This window comes from Haliaeetus leucocephalus, unplaced genomic scaffold, assembly GCF_000737465.1.
Source record: "Haliaeetus leucocephalus isolate CR32 unplaced genomic scaffold, Haliaeetus_leucocephalus-4.0 Scaffold556, whole genome shotgun sequence".
In the NCBI taxonomy this organism is placed as follows: domain Eukaryota; kingdom Metazoa; phylum Chordata; class Aves; order Accipitriformes; family Accipitridae; genus Haliaeetus; species Haliaeetus leucocephalus.
In genome coordinates this window covers 7245916-7268693 of record NW_010972992.1, presented here as the reverse complement: position 1 = coordinate 7268693, position 22778 = coordinate 7245916, and the positions used below count along the sequence as shown (strand labels likewise).

Here is a 22778-nt window from a genome sequence, read left to right as displayed (position 1 = left end):
ACTAGGAATCTGAGTTGATAAACTTGTGAGTGAGAATAATCATCTTAAACAACTATTGGAAAGGGTGAATCAGCTCTTAGATAAAACCTGATTACAAATATTGCTTTTCAAAATCTATACTTAAATTACTGTTGTGAACTTTATTCAACTGTGAATGAATCTCAGGCTGCTATTATAATCTCTTTAGATATAAACTGTTGACCGAGTCTGAGACTAGGAGTTGATTCAGCAGCACCTAGACTCCGACAGGAGTTTAGAAAGCAAGGGGGTCTCCTCTGAACCTCGTGACTCAATGGGAGGGTCTCCCCTACCTTTCTACATTCCCAATCTCTGTACAAATCACGAGAAATCAATTGTAACTTGATTTTTCTTTGTATTTCTTTGTTTCTCTTTTACCCTACTGCGTCTTTGGTCTCTGTATACATAATTTGACTTTGACTCTAACTTAATTTTCCTTTGTACGTTTCATCCATGTATTAAGCAATATAGTGAACCTTGCCATCGAATTCTGTGAAGTCGCACTTTTATAAATTCCTATTGGATCAGTTTTGCTAATACCCTTTAAGTGGTCCAAACCACTCCTTTTTGCGACAGGTAGGTATCCATAGCACTGAAATGTCTCTGTCGCATTCCACCTTCCCGCAGGTTCCCCAGAGTTTTGGGCGTATAGGGATGGTTCCATCGTGCTGGGAGGGCCCCAGCTCACCTGTTTGTGCTGTTTTGCACTTGCCAGCATCAGGCAGTGTGGGTGTTTGGCCATCTGTCCTCAGGACACTGTCAGGAGTGTGGGATGCCATAATGCAGGCATCCTTTTGTAGTCACTCTTGGGACCTGAGTGAGCCACCAAACAGGCAGTAGGTTTTGTTTGGGAGGTAATGTGTTGCTGTCAGATTTGTGCAGCATGCCACAGTCCCCCTCCCAGAAATAAAGCTCCATCTCTAAGGTGCTAGGCATATGCTTCTTTCTGATCCAGTGATGCTCCTTGAAGACATTAGCACAGTTTCTTGTTACCATTTTCCACCACCTGGCAGATGCCAGCCCCTCAACCCTCCTAGTACAAGCAGTCATGTGGATATTCCATAATCTCTTATAAACAAAGACAAGATAGTATTGTCTTCATTAGCTGTTTAAACTGAGCTGGCAGACTTCATCTGAAGATCTGTGCCTGCTCACGTAATTCCTCTTGCCAGCACTATGATTGACATGACAGGAATAGATAAATGAAAGACTGACAACGTCTACCACAACTCTTTGCAAAGAGAAAAATTGCCAGTGGTTTGACAGGGCCTGTATCCGAATTCAAGTACTATATAAAAACAGTCTGAGCACTGTTTCAGCATCTTCCACTAAGCCCAGCAATAAATATGGCATTTGAGAGATACATATCACTAGGAACGGAAAAGAAACACATTAAACAGCAATGAAAGGCTGCAAAATAATATACCATAAACTTATTCTACCTTGGTACTTACATAACTTTCCTAGAGTGTCCATGAGACATTGACCCACATAAAGCACATTTTTTCTCTCCAAAATATGCCCATCTGGGCGTTCAGCTCAGCACATCCAGTTACTGCTAGCACAGTAGCAGAGTATCCTACAATAACCAACTCTTCTTCTCATAGGGGACTGAAAGAAAAATCTTTGATTGCCCTGATCATAAAATTCTTGCCCCGCATGTGTGGAGTCAATTATATAAGGAAGGAGTTGTGAGATTACAATGTATAAATATAAGTTCTGAGCAGCAAAGGCACTGAAAACTTGCATTGACAGAGTTGCCAAAGCTTAAGTGACCTTAAAGCATACGTACGCTGCTTCAAATTGAAACTGCATTAGTTCATGGCAAAATTTTAAAATTGGGTATATATATTAAATTGCATTTATAATGTTTCCTTGCCATGAGCACACTGCTGTATGTTCGTCTCAAATGACTATCTCAGGTATTTCTCGGGTTCCTGTATCTCTTCTGAGTAAGGATCTTAACATAATTGATTTAGACAAGGGCTTTGAAGATTTATAACAGATGTTGACAGAGTTTTTTCCTTCTTTATTGGGTCTCATCAACTATATAAACACTTCTTTCTATCAGACTGCTGTTTCCTATGTGCTGCTCTTTCAGTCATCTAACTGTCGGTATTTAGTTCAGTGAAATTACAGTTTCATAATACTTGGCAAGATCCAGATGCTAAGGTCAGGCTTTTTTCTGCAATACCATCAAACACTGAAGTTCAGAAATTCTTTCATCTATTTTCTTTTACATTCACTACCCTATTTCTGGAGATGCTAAGGCTATCAGTTAATACAGAAAATAGATAATTTTTTAAGTTCAGGCCTTGGCAGATTAGAGAATGTGAGACTGTGTTGAAATGTTTAAATGTGAGACTAGGTTTAAAAATATACTTATTTGTAACTTCTACGGCTCAGCCATAGATAAGTAATGGTATTCCTAATCAGTAAAATATCTGAACTCCTTTTATAGGTAAAGAATCGTACTTTAAGACTTTACGTAATTAGAGTAAATAACTAGAATACACCTGAATTAATATATGTGCCTAAAATCTCTTTGCCTTTTCAGTAGAAGGTAGTGCTTTTCCACTCCTTTTGCTAAAACTGCAGCCAAGTTCTGTAAAGTGTTTTGAAAACAATACTCAAGTCAAAAGGTGACTACACAGTAGTGACCTATCTTGTGTGCCTGATCTGTGAGGATGGGAGAATCTAGCTTATGCTTCCTACATATACAATAGTATGAAAGTGCTAGGTACAAGTTGTTGTAAAATTAGAATACCACGTATATTTATGAGTACTAAACCTGAGAAAAATAATAAAACTGAATTCTGCTGCTCCCCTTTTACAATAGGTATTGCTACTTGAGTGCATCAAGAACTCATCCCCAGATAACTAACATAATCAGTCACTTGCTATAAAAGAAGTAATGTCACTATAAGAACTGCCAGGAGCCTCATCTTTTTTGATAAAGCATTTACACTATGCAGCAGTTATCCTGTGTCAATATTGTATTTTAATGGAATTAAGGAGAGCCATAGAGCTAAAAGGAAGTTAAAATGACGCAAGTTGGGTTAAAAACTGTGGGCTGTAGCTTGCCATGTGTTTTAAGCAGATTACAATCTAGAGGGAGTTTTACTTAAATATCCATGACACAATTAAAAAGAATCTTGTTTCTATTATTAATAAAGCCTTAGGGTCAGATCATCAGTGTAACAAATGTGTTGAAGTTAGTGGAGCTATATGCACTTAATACCACTGGGGGTTATTAAAATATTACTGCTGAAATAATTTTATGGCTAGATTTACTTTGTTGATGTTTATCCTACTGGTTCATTTTTAAATTTCTTTGAAATAGACAACGAAATTACTCTTACTCAGTTACTGCCATTCTCACACACTAGCATGCTGCTCACAGAATGGCTCCTAGATACTCAAAGAGAATATGTGAATCAGAATAGCCTACAGTTTCATTTACAAACAGTTATCACTGAGCTACCAAAAGCTTTTGCTAATATTAGGCTGTTTTCATGCTGATGATTAAGAGCACCTCTCATATGAGGAAAAGCTGAGAGAGCTGGGACTGTTTAGCCTGGAGAAGGGAAGGCTCAGGGAGGATCTTATCAATGTATATCAACACAGGAAGGGAGGGTGTAAAGAAAGCAGAGCCGGGCTCTTTGCAGTGGAGCCCAGCGACAGGACCAGAGGCAACGGGCACAAACTGAAACACAGGAGGTTCTGCTTGAACATCAGCAAACACTTGTTTACTGGAGGGTGACCAAACCCTGGGACAGATTGCTGAGAGAGGTTGTGGTCTCCCTCCTTGGCGATATTTAAATGCCGTCTGAACATGGTCTTGGGCAGCTGGCTCTGGGTGGCCCTGCTTGAACAGGGGGTTGGACCAGATGACCTCCAGAGGTCCTTTCCAACCTCAGCCATTCTGTGAACCTATATTGTACCTTTAAACTACCCACTGATAACTTTAAACAGCCATGTTCTTCAAATTACATTTTGTTAGACAGACATGGAGGCTGATGGAGCAAGGGAAATAATACAGACATAAGAACTAATGTAGCAGGGGCTGTATGCTTGGGTGTATGATTCAGCATGGTGTAAACGAGTTCAAGCTCTGCTTGTGTCAGTCTGGTCTGTGCTCTTTAGGTCTAAAGTCATCCAGGTACTCCAGCATAGTAGAAATCTCCTGTTCCACTCTTTTTTTATCCCGCAAGAATATTAAGGGAGAGGTGAAATAACAAACTCAAGAACATTATTCTACCTGTAATACTTTCATTTCTTTTTTATCTGATGAAGACAAAAGTGTGAATATTAACAGATAGTATAGCAGTCCTCAGTCAAAAATGATGACTTTGGAAAGCAGACCTTTATTTTCATGGAACTTTACAGGCCAGTTTGTGATAACTCCTTTGAGCCATTCCTCTAGACTTCTGCACATGAGATCCAGTGCTTAAGTTAACATGAAGGACAGTTGGAGAATCTCATTCATCCTTGATAAGTAGTTGGGATTATATATGGCCTAAAATATTATTCATTTATTGTACCTGAAAAAGGAAGACCAGCATAGAAAAGACACATTGGAAAGGATTAACTTTTCATAGTGTAAGCAGTAAAGATGAAAAGAAAGGAAACTACTATTAGTTGATTCAGCAAGTTCACTTCTTGATGTAAGCTGCTGTAAAGCTTGTTTTAGTAAGAAAAGGACTTGGTAAAATTAAGCTATTGATTTGTAAAATACACAGGGCATAACAGCTCATCAAAAAGCTTATCTTTACTTTGCACCAGGCCAGAGTGGGGTGCCTAGCTGTCTGAATAGCAACATAGTCATGTGTACTAATATCACTCTGGAAGTCGTTCCAAATCTAAAGCTGAAGAAGATAGTTTTCCATCCATACTCTGACTCTGTACACATCTCATTTCAAGCAGATATTCTGGAGAATATATTTGCATCTGTCCATATCTGGAGTTCAAGCATTGTGAGAACTTCAACAGAACTCGTTAGCAGTAGAAAACAAATTGCTGCTGTTTAAAATATGAAAAGAACAGTTAGTTGTCTTGCACACTAGACAAAGGGGAGAGGAAATCACCATTGATAAACCTGGCAAAACTACGAGTTCTTCTTTGCCTAACAAAACTGTCCCTGACACAGGTTAGGGAAGGCAACTACAAGCAATTAATCTCAAATGACAAAGAAATACATCTCTTTCAGAGCTAAGTACTATCAGTTCTAGAATAAAAAGTACATATATCCCCAAATCCTTTCTATCCAAGCTGACATCTTTCTCTGAGCTGCTGCAGGACCATTGCATTCTACTAATGTGGAGTGATTGAGGAGAAGCATCAATCAACTTGGACAGCGCATCTTGTCAGGCAAGTGAGGTATTAGCCTGTCTTCACTCTTCCAGAACACTGCTTGAAAACGGTTGCTAGAAATTTATCACTATTACTAGAAAAAATCTGGCAAGTATTTAAATTACACCAAGGAAAGAGGCAATCTATATGTTCTGTGTGAATGAGTGCACTACAGCAGCTGAACAAGAGGTAACATTAGCAATACTATTTTGGCACAGCAGTGCAAAAAGCTCAGCAGCATCTTTAAGTCAGTGGCCAATGAGATACTGATTTTAAGTCACACTTGGAGGGAGAGTGCACTAACCTTTTGACAAACATGTATAGCAGTAACATGTGGAAAATCACTTTTTGCCTCTCCTGTTTCTTCTTTAAATCTGCTAACCTGATTCTTTTTAGGACTGTGACATAGTTGTTATATCAATCTTTTAAGCTGGTAGATGGAAATACTGGTTTGACTGATACTGAGGACTGGGATGGAGTACATTTCATTTTCTTTGAGATAATCTTTTGGGGGCAAATGTCCCAGATGTCACTGCCACTCAAGAAAACTTTTCCTTTGGAAAAAGACAAGGAATATCCTGCAAGGTCAGTGAAGAATCTGGCCTCTGTCAAAGTCCAGGATTATCCAGAGCAGTATGTGTATCCTTCCCATCTGCCATTCCTGACTCTAAGTGAAGCTCACTGTAAATATGTTTCGTATTTTGAAATGTAATTGAAAAAGCATTAGGCTTAATTCGTGGCAACCTTTTGAACATAAAAGCCCTTATTTCCTCTCTGTGAGTTTTAAGCTGCAGAAAATGGACCATTCTTTGCTTATATTCATGTGTTAAAGCTGCTCTGTTTCTATGAATAGCAGTAAAAGGCTGGGGGAGACACACAACAGAAGGACAATTCTATGCAAATGTATAAAAGTCATTTAACATAGTAGAATCCTAAATATAAAAGATACACCTATTTTTAATTAGAGAATTAAAATCTCTTCCAGTAAAGAATTAGAAGTACGGACATACACCCCAAAACTCCTATCAATATACTCTTTCCCCGCGCAAATGAAGAAATGTTTCACTAAGTGTCTTTCAGCAGATGATCTCATTCACTATGACACATTTATTATTGCAGCATCCACAGCGTATCAAACTCTGATAAAATAATGGAAGCTACCGTCTTTGCCCCAAAGAGCTGTCAATCATATGAATGCCAAATTTCTTGCCGCTAATCACTGCCTCAAGCAGACCACAAAATACTACTTTTTAAAAGTGTTTACCTGAAAACAGCACTGGCGTAAGTAGGATGTGCTGACTTAGGTTGAATTTGGCTCATTCACTTCAGTCAAATAGCACACATGACAGAGAAATTGCTTCAAATACAGCCCTCTAAAGCACCCTGAAAGGATATTCAAAAATGCTGTGAGGAAGCAGGCTACATGTATTCCCCACTTCCCTCCTCTGCCAAACCTTAACATTATTTTAATAGGTAGTTTTGCCTTTGGGAAGTCTTATGTCATACCACTGAGTTCAGAACTCGCTGAAATGTTCTTCCTTTTTTGAATATGTTTTTGCTTACACCTGTCAATATACAGTCCATAGAACTCCCAAGCAGAGAACTTAGTGGTGTTGGGTGGCCTCTGTCATTGTAACCATGGATCACGTTACATTCAGAAAACAAAATCAGAGCAATAAAATGTAGCTATTGGCAGTTTTGCCCATTGTTATAAAACCACAGTATTAATAAAATACTGCTCTTCATAAAAGCATCTCTTACCAAAAATAATTATATGTAATATCATATTACAGAACTCCAAGGAAGAAGAATAAGGAAGTTAATGTGCTTCTTGGGCCCTTACAAGGGGAATTATTTCATAGGTCATCTATGTGTGAGTAATTTTACTGATGCAAGGACAAAATTCTGTTTTCGTTCTCTTTAACTCATCGAAAGTACACGTGTAAGCAAGGTTACTCACTTTTTATAAGATTAAACCATGTTCTGCCATAGCCATCCTAAATCCTGCATCTTCAGAAAACTGTTGTACTAAACAGAGCAGCTTTCTTTGACCATTGAATGTCTTACACTTTGGCATGTTTGGAAAACTACTACAAACTGAACAGTTGGAATTTCACAAGCCAGAATTTGCCTTGCCTTACTCTCTGCCATGCGTATATATATCTATATTTCTAACAAACAGCTCATCACTATTGTGTAACTGGAGGAAGAAAGTCAAGTAACTAGGTAATTAATCCAAATATAAAATAATTTATCCAACAAATTATAGGTTGCACATATCTTGGCAGTTGCTGTGCCTAGAAACAGACCTTGAAGACAGAGGCTAAGGCTGACTCTTCCTTATAATTCTTTTTTTTCTTTTATACTCAAACACCACTTTTCAACTAAAATGCTTAATGCTAGCCCAAGAGCAGATAGAGAAACAGGATCACTGAAATTATGGGCAAGATCTTGATGCCCTTAGGTCATAAGCAGTATTTTCTCTGCCTTCACTGTAATACTGGATTGCTTCAGAGCATGAGGGTGTCAGGATCTGACCCTGGATAACAGATTCAAGGTCATAAGATAAATCATTATGTCAGTCCTGAATAAGAGCAGTTGACTTGACACTTCCTGTAATGCAAGATCCTTTTCCTTCCCAGTGAAAAAATCAGATTGCACTAATTAATTCCAAAAACTGTAACAGCAATGTTATGTCTTACTACAATTATCACTTTGCTTCTTATACTCCTCTGAAGCTATTAATAATGTCTATAAAGTAGAAGCAGGAAGACCCCTTTAATACCACAGCCATCTCTGCTGTGGATGATGTAGGCATGTTTTTACATGCGGCAAGTTCTTTTTTATTCCCCCTTCTATTTTCATTGCATAATCATGGCAAGCTTTCTCCACATGCAGCCTCCAGATCTGTAGAGAATATATAGAGAACATAGCTGGTTGCCTAGCTAACACCTTCAGAATAAATGTGACTGAGAATTGCAAACATATATCTTTACAATTTCTTATTTTAAGAAATGGTTGGCGTTCTTCAAACGTTTTTTCTAAGATCTCTGCCAGTCTCTTCCTCTTATCTCAAGTTCAAAACACTTAATGAACCCATTAGAAAGGGCTGCCTGTATTTTGGGATTTTTAATTGTACCTATGGAGGCCCTAAGCAAAGATGTTCAGTTAGTACCCCACTGGTTGTGCTGGGTTTCATGGAAGAGTTTCATGTTCAAGCAGGCCCCCTACAGAGCTGTTTAAGGGGATGAGGCTGCGCTGGGATGTGCAGTGCCATTACAAAAAGTGTTTGCCCCCAATTTAGAGTAAGTGCCCTCGGGAAAAGGCTTCCACAGGCATCCTGTTAAAAACACACCCCTTGATTAACCCAAGAAACTGCTGCCCAACTGGCTGAAGTGCATCCTCTGCTAGAAAAAGAAGAAAAAAAAAAGGATGGGGCACACTGAGGAAACTCTTCAGTCAGGACCCCTTTTTCTACTGAACACTCACTCAAAGCAGTGGTAGCCCGTAAATGGAGAGCATCCCTGGGCAAAAGTGGTAGTGGGAGCTACCGGCAGACCTGGCATTTTTCACCCCAGCCACACCGAAAGAACGGCTGTCTAAGGCCAGCCTAAGAAAGAACGATAAAGCGTCTTCTTACCTGATACACCTGTGCTGTTGGGTGCACAGTAGAACCAAGGCAGGAAAAACCCAGGTAAGAAATTCCATTTTACTCCCATACATTAGACAGTGGCACACAAAACCCAGGTTCCCTGGCTCTCTTGGCAGCTGCAAAGCTCCAGTAGCGTTGCCATCCTTGCTTGCCGGGCTAAGTTGAGGCTGAGTTTAAAGCAATGTATTGTTGCTCAGCAGCAGCAACAGCCCCCACAATCTCTACAGTGCCCGGGAGCCATGCAGGCAGCCAGAAACACGGAGCAGGTAGCCGGGCAGCTCTCTCCCCTCCTCGGCGGGGTGGCACCTCGGCTGGGCTCCGCCGGTTCAACAACCCCGCCGGCTCCGCTGCCCTGCTTTGGCAAACCTCCTCTGCCGCTTTCAGAAGCGCCCGGCTCTTCCTCCGGCCGGTCCGCCCGGGTGCAAGGCTGGTTGCCGAAAATAACCTCCCATTAAACGATAGCTTAGTCCCACCGAGCGCGGGTGGGAGCAAAGTAGAAGCGCTCCGGAGATACTAGACCCGTCCTGTGCAAATCATCCCAGGGAGGAGGAGGAGGAGGAGGGAGCTGCAGCCCGAGCTAAGGGCAGAGGCGATCCAGCCGTAGAGGAGGTTTGCTCGGCACGGCAAAGGGGATGCGAACGGCAGGGCCGGAGTGCCGCTGGGTGCTGGGAACACGCTGCCACCTCCCCCCGCCCCCCCGCTCCGCTCCGTTCCTCCCCGCGCAAATCCCGGCTGCACAAGTCCGGGGCGAGCGCAGCTGCAGCCCGTCTTCCAGCAGCTTTCCAAGGGAAGAGGGAGTAGGAATAGGGGGGGGGGGGGAATTGCTACCTCCTCGCTGTTTAAAAGCTGTCCCAGGCTGGCGGTACGAACCCGAAAGAGGCAGAGCCAAGGTTTTACAAACTTCTGCCTCGTCGCTCTCAGCTTCCTAAGGGGCTTCTCTAAAGTGAAACGCTTCAGGTTACTTCGGCGAGCCCGGGAGCTGTGAAACTGCGTTTGCAATCCTCCATCCCAGGGTTGCTCGGGGGCTGACATCGTTAGCGCTCAATAACGCCGTGCACGTTTCCACCTTTTGTGCCTTGCAAACTCTCGGGGACCTCTGCTCGCTCTAAAGGAACGGGACTCACCGCAGGAGGGTCAGTAGGGAACCCGGCCAGAAGGCTTTTCGGGAGTTTGGTTTCATCTTGACTTGCAGGTCAAACTCGATTTTCTCCTCCATATTCGCTCTTTTCTTCTCTCCTCCTCCGCCTCCTCTGCTTTTTGGTGCTGTTCAATCTAGAATGACAATTTTAAAACCAACCCACAAAGGAAACACTCTGAAGGAGACATTTTAAAGAAATTATACCGTAAAGCAAAAATGAATGTGCAGACACCTTAATCAAATGAAAGGATGCACCTGGGGTAAAGTGTTCGATTTATCTTTTCGTATGCTTAATTTTGTATTACTATCTAATACCAATATTTCAAACGGCAACTAAGGGGTGGTGGGTGAGGGGACTAACAGCCCCGTGGGATCCAGGAGGAGAAGAGATGTACAGATGTACACAATACACACACAAACGTATAGACACACACATACAAGATCATATGTCATAAACGTGTAAGGATGATGGGGGGGGTACTTTCTTTCTGACCTTTTCCTTCCTCTGCACATTGCAATGGTCATGCCTGCAGCTAATGCACACTAAGGAGGAAAAGACCTACATTTAAGCTCAAGTAGTTGGATTGTTGCATGAAAAGTGTTTTTTTGGAGGAGGGAAACCGGAACATTTGTAATGGAATTTACAGGATGACACAGAGAACTGAATGATTTTGTCTCTCTGGATAACAGAACAGATTTACACCTTTCAGGATATTTTCAGTCAACATTTTTTTCATATTTTTCCTACTCTTAAGGATGGTGTTCCAGTGAGCTATGTACCTACTCTGAGAGTTCCTTGGTATTGTTATTCTCTGGCTAGAGAGCTGTCCTCTAACTGACTAGTGAAAAAGAACAGTTTTCTATGTCTTCAGCATACATCTGTAAAAATAGCAAAAATCAGCTGAGGCAATTTATACATTTAGAATGAGTGTGTGTACATGTGTATTTTATACGTGTATAACACACATGTAAGTGTGCGTAAGTGTGTGTATTTGTGTGTTGGTATAAGTACATCATGGCAACATATGCTCTAAAGGGAGAGACGTTGCTACAAATTTGACCATTAAAACAAGTAAAAATACAATGGCAATCCTCTAAAAGAATCATGACCGAAAGAATTGTATTTCTACAACAACTACACTTTCAGAACTTACTCACTTGGATCCCATGAAAAAGTTCTTTGCTGTCAGTGGTTCTAATACTGCAAAAAAGAAAAAGAGGAAGAGTATCACCTACATATTTTCTCTAAATTCATTAAGATGGTTCTCTTTCTTACTTCTCTATGCTCCTTTTTCACCAGCTCTACAGCCAAAAATAGTAAGGTGACTGCCCACAAAATCTTCAATGCAATTGTGATGGGAATATGTTTAGCTTCAGGATTTTAATAATTTTTCTGAAAAAAACTGGTAATCAAGGTATATTACCAGGGTTCTGATTATCCCTGGAAAAAATTAGCTGTCCTATTCATTTCACTGGGCATTGCATAGGCATATTTATCCAACTGCTGAAATCATCTTGAATGATCAAGGTTTTATACTGTAGATTTGGATTAATAATGTCATAATGGATGAAGGAAATATATATGGGGAGTTTCCCTTCATGACCGTAATAGTGCCTGGGTTTAACAAAATCTCATGTTATTTTCACAGGACTGATTTAGCTACCACTTTGTGTCTGTACTTCAGAAAAAAGAGATGTTCTAAGATCCATTCCCACAAAATCCTAAAATAAATGTGTAACTTCTCTCAGATAAATAAATTACATTTGACGTGTATGGGCCTTAATTATATCCTTTATATTATATAGAAGAAGGACAAATGCTAGGTCATTCAGCCTTGGCTTTAGTGGTTTCTGCATATAAATACATATTTAAGCAAAACAGGCTCTTACATATATATACACATATATATATGTACACACACACCCCTCAAAATTAATAATTCCTATTAGCCAAAGGGAATAGAGGGGATAAAATAATAATGATCAACAATATATTTAATTTCCTACAATTCTAGCAGAATATCCCAAACTCTTTACAGTCAATAACAGATTAAAATTGCTCAAGAGATAGATTAAAAAACAATTGAAATTGCTATTAAAACGTCAAAACAAAACAAAATAAATAAGCTGTCCAAATCTTTCTCATCTAATCCTCTTGAAAAGAATTAAAGCTTTCCTTTAGCTACTGGCTTGGAACTGTCAAGTATTCTTAAAAAGATGGCCCATGATACTAAATGTTTCTTAAGCCTTTTTGTCACTCTACTAAATTACTACCTCTCCTCAATCCGTATGGCTGCAGGCGCTAGCTTTTATGAAAATACCCATCCTATGATCTGACCTTGCATATGGAGCTCAGATCGATCATCAGAGACTGCATGGGATCAAACCATGTTCCAACATGACCAGGTTGTCAGGCCAGAGTTACACAGTTTGGAACAAACTTTCATCTTTGCTGTTGTACACATAAAGCTAGAGTAGATCTGGCAAAGCAATGTAATAATGACCGACGTGATACCTAGGTCACTATTTCCGTATTATCTGACCGTGGCAGTCTGTCAAAAGTTGATGGGCTTTGCCCATATCTGGACAATATTATTAGTTATTATTATTATATTAACAATTACTAATTTTTGAAGTATTTACCCTTTCTCAAGTAGGAAGCAAAGGTCACAACTTTGAAGTAACATTTTACTATAACTAAAACCAGAAACCCCCATTTCAAAATCTGTCAAGTACTTTTCTTCTGGAACATGTAACAGGTGTGACTTTTTCCTGATCATAGTCATCCATACTTTTGTAACTGCTACCGTAAAATAATTTATTGGAGGGCATAATTTGATGGGATTGAGGAGAAACATGCTCAGTGATTTGGGCCAAATAACAAGTTTTCATAGTCCTTTATTACCTTAGGATTTTGAGGACAAAAGGACAATATTTAAACTTATTTTACAGTTGCACTGCATTACCTGATATTCTTAATAGAGCATTTTCTAAATAGGACAGGTGGTTTTACTGCCAGCAAAGTAAAGATGTCATATTGTCACATTTAATTTTTAGAGGCAAAAAATATACCACACGGATAATTAGTTTCACTCTCCCACGATTCCACATAAACAGCTCGTGAAAGACTGTTGTGGCAATGTCACCAAATGTCTCTAGATACATAAATTACAAACACATACCTATTTTTATAAATGAGATTTGGGAATATTATACTTGCACTGTATGAATGTCCCGTGGCCCCAACACAAATGTGTCTGTATTGAATAAATATCAGTATAACCACAACATTAATTTTCCTTTCACCTTTCACAAAGCACTGGCTGAGAAATCTAGTTTTATCTGTTTCCAAATGTTCCGTAGAACATCCAGTTCCTCCCTCAGTCTGCATAGATTTTTTTGATATTCAGAAAGCGCAGTGCGGCCAGACACTTTGCCCTCTTTTTCTTTTCTCTGTGCAACAGATTTGGGATGAAATTCCTCACTTTGGCCCTGAGCTAGGGCTAGTTCCAAGACTGGAGATGATTATTTTACTCCAGATGTGTTGCTCTCAGTGGTGCACTCCCAGCTGATTTCATCCCTGGTCCTTGCTCTGTGGAGTGCTCCGAAAGCGAATGCCCCTCTCATTCTTTCTTACTACATCTGTAAGGATGACTCATTGGTACGATGCTTATCAATGTTTTGCCATTGTTTACAGTCCAGTGCTGATCCATATCATAGAATAGGGGCAGCGAAGTTGTTTTATGTAATCTGATATGAACTGCACCGCAAAAATTAAGATTCCGTTATTGGCATGTCTTCCTGCCTAAAAGCTAGAAAGCTCCATATATGAGCTACTGTCACCTTGGAAACGTTCAGAAAAGAAATACCAACTGCCTGTAGAAGCACAGTATGTAGCCATATAGCAAACTGAACTGTCCAGTTCCACTAAGTTTCAAACCGTCATGAGGTGGAACTAAAGCAACTTCACTGAAATGCCGCTAAATTTAACTTCACAGTAAGAAAACAGCAGGGTTTTCATTTATACATGCTCGCTCCATTACCCAGTTTCTCAGAGATGTATCACTGGTGGTCAGTACCTACAAAATTTAGAAGAGTAGCATCAACCGATGCCTTTTTGTACATCTCCTGGAGCTTAAAGCTGGAATAGATTCACTGACTTTAAGTTGATAGATATAAGTTGTGGACTGGGAGATAAGAACTTGTCTGGATAGCCATAATTTAGCATCTTCAGAGGAACTGCAGGTTCTTCTCTCTTCTCGCATCTATATGGGAGATAAAAATCCAGATTGCCTTTCCCTAGTGACAAATTATTCACCTGACGCAAAGTCATGACCAGTGGCCAGGAAATCATGCAGTCAGATGTAACTGGTAGTGTCCACTCTGAAATGACTGGTGCTGATTGGAAGGGGGCTGCTGTAAAACTTTAATAACAAAACACCTGGTATTTCGGTATTAAATTGGACTAGCAATTTGAACTTTTTTCCAGTTCAGAGTGAATACTATGTCAACATTTCCTACAGAACGATGGTTCAGTTTCTAATCATCTCCGAATGCTATGTCTCTGGCTGCAGCAGTGGTTGTAATCCATTATGGTTTACACCAAAGTTACAAATCAGCTATTCTGTTTTGACTCAAGTGCTGGTTAGGTTTTTAGGAAACTTAGAGGTTAAACTCATATTTATTTATTGCTAAAACTACAGTTATCATTTTTTGTTGATGTTGTTATGAATTTCACCCAAACAGTTGTAAACTGGGACTGAATAAATACCCCGAATAAAAATATCACAGGAAACTGAAAATCAGTGATATTGCCAGGTATTCTTACAAGTGTTTTGTTGAGGGAAAAAAACATGCTTGGATCTTTTACATCCTGACGATAGAAGTGTGAGAACTGGCAGGTTAAGCGTTAACAACAGTTATATCTATTCTAGATCTGCAGAGAGAGCTATACAGTTAATCACTGCATATTTTTAGCCTACATCTTGTAGCTTTAATCCTGCAAATGTCTGTATGTAATTTGTTTTATGTAATATGAATAGATGCCATAAAATCCAGATTGCACCATCTATAGAGCTAAGAATGTCCATATATTTCTAAAGAATGAGGACCTACAGCATAAGTGTAGGACAATTAATTGGTCACTGTGAGTAATATATACGCTATACTGTGGGTGCCAGTGGAAATAAATACTTAGATTAGCAGCTTGTGCTTATATGCATGGTATCAAAAAACCAGACATTACTTCTTATAGCAACTATAAAAAAATTACAGAAATATTGCTTACAATCGAGGAACATTTTCAATTAAATAAATCCGAGAATGCCTTCCATCTCTATATACAGATCAGTGTGTATTTTGGTATAGAGCTCTGCTTAAAGAATGATGTCCCAGTATTTTAATAACTGAATTGCTTTGAATAGCTGAATTTCTCTAGCATGTCATTTAGGCCTAGTGCCAAGAATAAGGGGACAAGAATCTGCTTTTCTGTGAATTGAACTGCACTGTTCCTTAACTTTGTCAAGGTAATACATGGAATAGAGTAGAAAGGAAACCTAGTTAATTATCAGTTAAGAGCTAAAACCTGGTAACGGAACACATGGTAGCAAACACGCAGGTTCAGAAGATTGCTCTGAAGAACAGCGTAGTCCAACTGAGACACCTTTCATGAATATAGACATTTGGCTTTACTATGTAAATTACTGAAATATCATCTAAACACTTGTTCATTTAGTGATTTTGTGCATACTTTTAATGATTATTGAAGTGTTACAAGGAACCTCAAAACCTGCAGTTGCTGCTGAAGCTAGAGGAAGCATTCTATGATTCTACGATTCAGAGTGTGGCATTATAAATGGGCGGCATGATAAGTACACATTATTTTTGCTGTTAATAACCTTCAATTAGTAACTAATGGTGACATCCTATTGTCAGAATAGTACAGGCTTATTTCTGAGAGACATTTAAGACGGCTTCATTCTGGATTGAAACTTGGCAATCTTCAGTGCTCTAAAATGTGCGTGCTCCAACCTCAAATCCATATGTTTTCTGCATTGCAGAAGGTCACGTGAATTCATCAAAAAGATTTTTTTCAATCATAGTGCCACCAACTTGCTAAAATTTATAAATGTATGTAGAACAAATACGAAGCTGAAAGTTCACTGACAATTTCTCCCATTTCAGTTACCTGCGATCACCCCAACTAGATGACCAAGTCAGGCTAAACAGGGGTCACGAGTACTCCCGCCTCTGCAATTATTCACATTAATGCGAGGGAAGCGTTAATGCCGCCGTATTTTTGAAGAATCAGTCATCCCCTTATATATTAGAGAGCGCGTCAAAAGCTCACAAAAATGTATTAAAAAGCCTTGCCAATCAAGGCCGGAAAGACGTTGTGTTTCATAGTAGTTCATATTTCAACCTACACTACTAAAAATAAAATAATCGTCAAGCGAGGGGGGGGGAAAAAAGCCCAAAAACTGATCAACCGCTCAGCTGGTTCAAATCTTTGTAGTTCATTGGCTTGAATAAACCCGTGAATATCCGCCCTACATCTTGTAATTCTGCGTGCTTACAAGGGTGCAAATTTAGAAGGGAGAATTTAGAACCAGGATTCGCACACCCTACAGTGATTCGCCATTCCCCAATGTAGGCCACGGCCTGCGGGCGGGCCGCTCCCGCCGACCGCCCCGGCACGCACCACCCCGCGGAGTGGGGGGGGGGGGGGCACAGGGAGCCGCGCAAACACCTCCGCCCTGCTTCAGCGGCTGCGGGGAAGCCGGACAGGAGGCGGGCTCTCTGCGGCGCCCCTGCCGCGCCCTTCGCGGTGGTTTGCTCCGTTGCCTTGGCAGCGGATCTAACGGCTGCCGGGTGCAGGCGCGGAGAGAGGGAGCGGTGTGGCGGCGGGCTGGGCCGCTGCTTCTGGAGCGCTTCTCCGCGGTCTGTGGAGCGCTTCTCCGCGGCCGGACGGTGGGTGGGGGTCCCGGGGACGGTCCCCCAGCCCTGCCCGGCCCTGTCCTTCCCGCTTCGGCGGGAGGGAGGCAGGCGTCGTGGTCCCCGTGACGGCGTTTCGTCTCCTCGGCCCCGCGCGGGGGCCACCGCTGTGGGCCGTCGGGCTGGTCCCGGTCCCGGCTCGCTCGGCGGGCTGACCCGTGAGCGGCTGCTAGCAGAGAGGCGTTCCGGTGAGGGAGGTGTTGCCGGCCCCCGGGCGGGCTTCTGGCAGTTTACAGGGTGGTGCCCCGTAGCGTGGAGTTGCGTGTGGTATTGCTGGGATGTGGTGGGAATCCGAGGTCGAGATGGTGTTTCGACGAGGCGAGGTTCAGGTGCCATGCGGCGTTCTGGGTCGTGGAAGCGATGTGGCTTTCACTGCCTGGCTTGCATCTAACTTAGGGAAGGCCTTTGGGCCTTCTACCGTACTGTAGATTTTGGCCTAATTTACCAAAGCTCTGTTGCGTTGGGAGTTGCGCTACCTGACAGTACAGTGGCTTAGCAAAAAGTATTTGGGCTACTACTGGTGCATTGGCAGTTCATTTATGTTTGTGTTGCTTTTTAGTGCCACTATCATCCTTAAATCAGCCATAGCCCCGTGTAGGAATTCTGTGTTGGTGTGAAGGTAGTTCTTATCATTTAGTTGGTCTGTTCCGTATTTCAAATTCCATGGTGTATTTTCTCTGTTCCTTAACTAGAGAAAATAGCTACTCTCTTCTAGTTTATGTTTTAGAGTTATGCGAAAGGATTTACATAAATGAACCCAAAGCCGAGCCACCGCATTCATTAAAATTAATCATATGTACAAGTCTCTGAGTCAGATATTGATGAAATGCCCAACCATGTGGTAATAACTCATTCTAGATGACAGATACAATTTACTGTATTCTAATAAATTGTATCAACATTTTATAACAGTTTACTTAACATTGGAGAACTGCATAACACACAAGAACAAGTAGTGTTTGTTGGAGTTGTTCCCTAATCATTCCGAGTAAAGTGGTTGCCTAAGTGTATAAAATACATTCAGAAGGTTTGTTTTATTATTGAACTGATTGTTATTAAAAAAAATAATTAAAAATGGCAGTGTCCTTTCTTTTCTATGAGAGATTTATCGAAGTTGATACTCAAAAATGTGTGATTAGTACAAAGGTCTGTGATTGTATCCAATCATTTCACATGCATTGAGTATTTACTGAGTGCTATTAATTCATCTCAAGATATAGTCACCATTTGCAAGTTCAACTATTCACAACAGTCAACTATTGCAAGTTCTTGAAGATTATATATGTAAACCATGCGCTCTTCTCTTTCTTAGCCTGGTTGTTTTGAAAGAACTATCGGTATGGAAGATAATGAGATCAGTTTTAGTAAGGAAGAAGAGCAAACATCTATTTTACCATTTCTGGAAGAGGAAGAAAAAGAGGACAAAGCTGGACAGTGCTGTAATGTGGAGGAACACTGGGAAGGTGAAAATGATGAATTGTTTTGGTAACTCGCAAAAAACTAACATTAAGGTATCTTCTAATGTCGTAGATGAGAACAGTACAGCTGTAGGGTTGGATGACATTCCACATAGATGCAATGATTCCAGTAGGTGTTCTGTAACATTATGCTACACAGCTGTAACTAATCCAAATCTAACCCATTGTTCCTGTAGCAGTAAATTCTCTACTTTTTACCTCTGTCAGGCATTTTGATTCAGAGTTATTGATGGTAAAAATCTAATATTTGACTGTATGGACTTGATTCAGTTGCGCATACTTTGGCATCTAGTGCCCCTTGAAGTGCTCTGGACTCTCTCATCTGGCTCCAGAATGGTATAGGTCTTCCACAGATTCAACTCTATGAAGATACTGGATACCCTAAGACATCTAAACTGGCACCAGATACCTCTTAATAGGCAGCCAGTTTCTCTAATTGTGTCCAGAAGTAGATTTCAGTATAGTACATGAGGCAACATATCTACTATTTTACAGATTAACATGTATGGTGTAGCGCTGAATACTGATCTTTATGTTAAAAGGAGTTCTTAGGCTATTCTTTCATTGTCATTTTCTTGATACATAAATACTTTAAAAAATTTTGTATCTTAACAGTGCATTAGGATAAGGTAATGCAATATAAATATATTAGACTGTTGGCCAAAACCTGTCAAAACATTAGCCTACCCCCTTCCCCGTTCTTGTTTGGGTTTTTTTCCACATACATTGGATTGTTGGTGAGGCTTCCATAATGAAGGCAGAGAGCACTCTCCTGGTTTGGTTTGCAGGTGTACAATAGTAGTCCTGTGTGTTTTGCCATATGAATTTTTTTTATATACGCTGCAGTAATGCTATAAAATGTCATCTCCGATTCTCCATGTTTTGACTTGACAGCAAATATACTAGGGCTTTGCATTTTAAAGTTCAAGATCTCTTTATTAAATTGCTGTTTTAATATCTATTAGAATACAAGCTTGAAGAAGAGTTGGCTGGTGGTGGCGAGATGGGAAACAAGGACACTTCTGAAGGAGTTGGAGACAAATATGATTCTAGCATGTAAATAACTTATTACCAGTTCTAACAGTAATTTCCTTTGTAGAGTTAACTTACCTTTTCAAGAGAAGGTTTGGTTAATTCAACTATGCATCTTTTTGTCAAATTAGTCGTAGGCAATATAGACCTTTCCACAAAAAATAAATTGGTTACTACTGTTAAAACAATATGCTGAGTAAGATAAAGACAGGCTCTGGGCACTTTTTAATCTGAAGTAATTGTAAGTATGTACATGGAACACAACGATTGCACCACACTGATGTGGGCTAATTGCTCTCCTCAAAGGAGCGTTACACTAACCAATTTACATTTCTTGTAAAACCCAGCCAGCTCTTCGTATTAATATGTAGTGTTGTGTTCATATCCCTCTGTACTTGTAGAACTTCAGGAGCTGTTGGAAAAAGATAAGTTTGTCTGCTGAAGAATATCAGTGTCGGATTGTAAGTTTTTTAATATATACAGAGCTTTGTACCGCTGTGTAAAGTCAGTTAGCACAGAATTGGTATGATGATAGATTAGTACTACACTGGTTTTACAAGTAGCTGGTACAGCGGGTTTATTCTCCTGAAGAAATAAATTTCCATGTAACAGAGGTCATACATGAAAAGGAATTTAGTGGTTTGAATGTGCCCTTAAGTAGTTGCTGCTCTGTTCACAAAGATCAATGCACAGTTTGGCTTACCTTTGACAAGACTATTAGTTTCTGCCCCGGAATGACCTGGCATAGGGTTATAAGGCATGATAAAAAGCTCAAATAATGTTTATTAGTATATGTATGTGGGAAGCTACATAGCACATGTGCCTACTACCAGTGAATGTTAACAGTGTTACCATTATCAACAGAGAAACTCAAAATACACCAAAATGATTTAAAAAAAAACCCCAACCACCCAAACCTTCAGACCTCTTCTTGCTATATGTTTAAGCAGACCAAAATGATAAGAGAGATTAGCTCACTCCACCAACTTATCAGCTGTATATAATATGTTTTAAAGTAGTTTAGAATGTTCCCTTTGAAGTTTTAAACTATTGTTTGGGAAAGCTAGAATTTGTGAAGCCTAGGTATAATCAAGAGGAGCCACAGGCATTTGAAAACCAAGACATACAATTAATGCATTAAATGTGGGTATAAATATTCAACATCAGATATCCAAGTCTAAAAATCTTGGCTTAAATGCATGTATGTAAACTTCTTGTACAGATTATGTTCTTTTTTTTTTCCTTATTTATACTGGTCATATTTGTAACAGTTCAGCTAGAATAAAATGGAAAACAATTAACCCACAAATGTATAAGTGCATGAGGTACAAAGTTCACATAACTTTTGAATTCCTTATTATGTTTTCATTGTTAATCGTGTGTTTCAATTCAAAGGGAAAGCTTGGAACACTATTTGAGTGATGTTAATAATGTTCAGGCTGTGAAGTATACAGATAGAGTTTGCATATTAACCTTACAGAGGAACCTAAAAGAGCTCAATGACAGAGCCAAAGAAAAGGAACTTGCGGTCCAAAAAGTAAGGTTAGTGTTTAAGCGAACATAATCAATCAGCATAAATCGCCATCAAATACTGTGATACTGTATCTGTTATAAATATTACAGTTCATAGAATTTTTTCATGAAAGTTACTCGATGTAAACACTTGTTTAATATAACATATCCAATATATGACCAAACCCTTGTAAAGGATCAAGGATAAAAATTAATTACATACTTGAAAAAATGAAATACAATAATCAATGTTAAAGAAGAGGTGTTTGGTCTGGGAGAATTAGATCCTAATTCCTTTCAGGGATGTCTACACAATCCTGCTGGTTCAACAGTCAGTTGGAAACATCAAGCGGAAAATTTGTTGTAAACATTTTCCTAACTATAATGGAAATGGTAGATTAGAATCGGTGAAGTTACATACTTTAAGAGAAGCACCTGCTATGAGTGTTTTGCTATGTTAAGGTCACAGAGATATTCTTTACAAGCAAATATAGCTGAAGAAGGCTAATATAAAAAGATGTCACTTATGCTGTTGTCATTTTTTATATATCTGAACTATGGATGAAGTAAAAATAAATTCTTGTTACATTTTTCTGGATTTTTGGAGAAAATGTTTGAAATTAATAAGGGCTTCCGAAGAACGTCATAGTAAGATCTTAAAAGAAAAGTGGGATGGTGGTGGGGAGTTGGGAGAAGGAAGGAAATCCTAGCTGTGAATCTTGCTCCCAGAAGGAGGAGTTTCTTTGGAAAGAGTAAAGAACTTATAAAATATAAATAATCTGTTTGTTTCTTGCAGAGACAAGCTGAGTACCTGTCAACTGCGGATCAAGATGCTAGCAAAGCAGCTGGATTGTGTAGACACTGAAATAGAGAAAGAGGAGGAGGCTGGCAATGTGTAGGTAGAGAGTGTTTCTGGGTACCAAAGATTACAGGCATCCATTATGTTTATCTGTGTGTAATTAATGAGATAAACTTTCCTGCTTTCATCTCTTCCTATTGTTGAACAGTTGATAGAATTTTTAAGCATGTATATTAAAGATATCAATAGATCAGTGATGAAACCCGTTGCCATTCTCAGGTTAAGAAGTAACTGCATTAGCTTGGAAGGCTATTCTGATACAAGGGTATTGCACTTTCAGCTAGAGAGCAGAGCAATGTGTTCATTCCCATGCTAGTGAACGCTAATCTTGCAGTCACTTTCTGGCTGACATTTTTAGCAATAATTCCTCCTTTTGAAATGAAGGATAATGGTGCATTGGCTTGGGAATCATTGATCTCTGTGCTTTCTGGTCTAGACGTAATACTCTGTTAGGTAAACCAGTGCAGAAAGAGGTGGAAACTTAGGAATGGATAAGAAAGAGGCATATATTTTAAAATTTAACAACAACATGTTATTAAATCAGCCTAGCCCATTACTGTCAATTGTGTTTATCAGGGTCTCCATCACTTCTATTCAGTATGATGAACCAACACCAATGTGCTATGGCAGTTTTAGAGGTCATGGTTTGCTTCTGGTGACTATTACAATTGGGATTTATGTATATATATGCCACTTCTTTTTTTGTTTTATGTTGTGAAATGTACGAATGCCTTTCGGGAGTAG

The 22778-nt window shown here is 39.8% G+C and overlaps 2 protein-coding genes across 3 annotated transcripts in view; one reads left to right on the top strand and one right to left on the bottom strand.

The window, feature by feature from the left end:
* The window catches only part of GABRD (gamma-aminobutyric acid (GABA) A receptor, delta), a 20743-nt gene extending 11439 nt beyond the window's left edge, over positions 1–9304 (bottom strand). For both annotated transcript variants that reach the window (XM_010577460.1, XM_010577461.1), the window contains exon 1: positions 9011–9304. In XM_010577460.1, coding sequence (XP_010575762.1) covers positions 9011–9093 — 83 coding nt within the window. In that variant the 5' untranslated portion in view covers positions 9094–9304. The remainder of the gene's footprint in view (positions 1–9010) is intronic.
* A 9188-nt stretch (positions 9305–18492) lies between these two features.
* Positions 18493–22778, top strand: part of CFAP74 (cilia and flagella associated protein 74) — a 48494-nt gene continuing 44208 nt past the window's right edge. Inside the window, exons 1-4 of the mRNA XM_010577541.1 lie at positions 18493–18616; positions 19597–19687; positions 21059–21205; positions 21972–22070. Coding sequence (XP_010575843.1) covers positions 18493–18616; positions 19597–19687; positions 21059–21205; positions 21972–22070 — 461 coding nt within the window. The remainder of the gene's footprint in view (positions 18617–19596; positions 19688–21058; positions 21206–21971; positions 22071–22778) is intronic.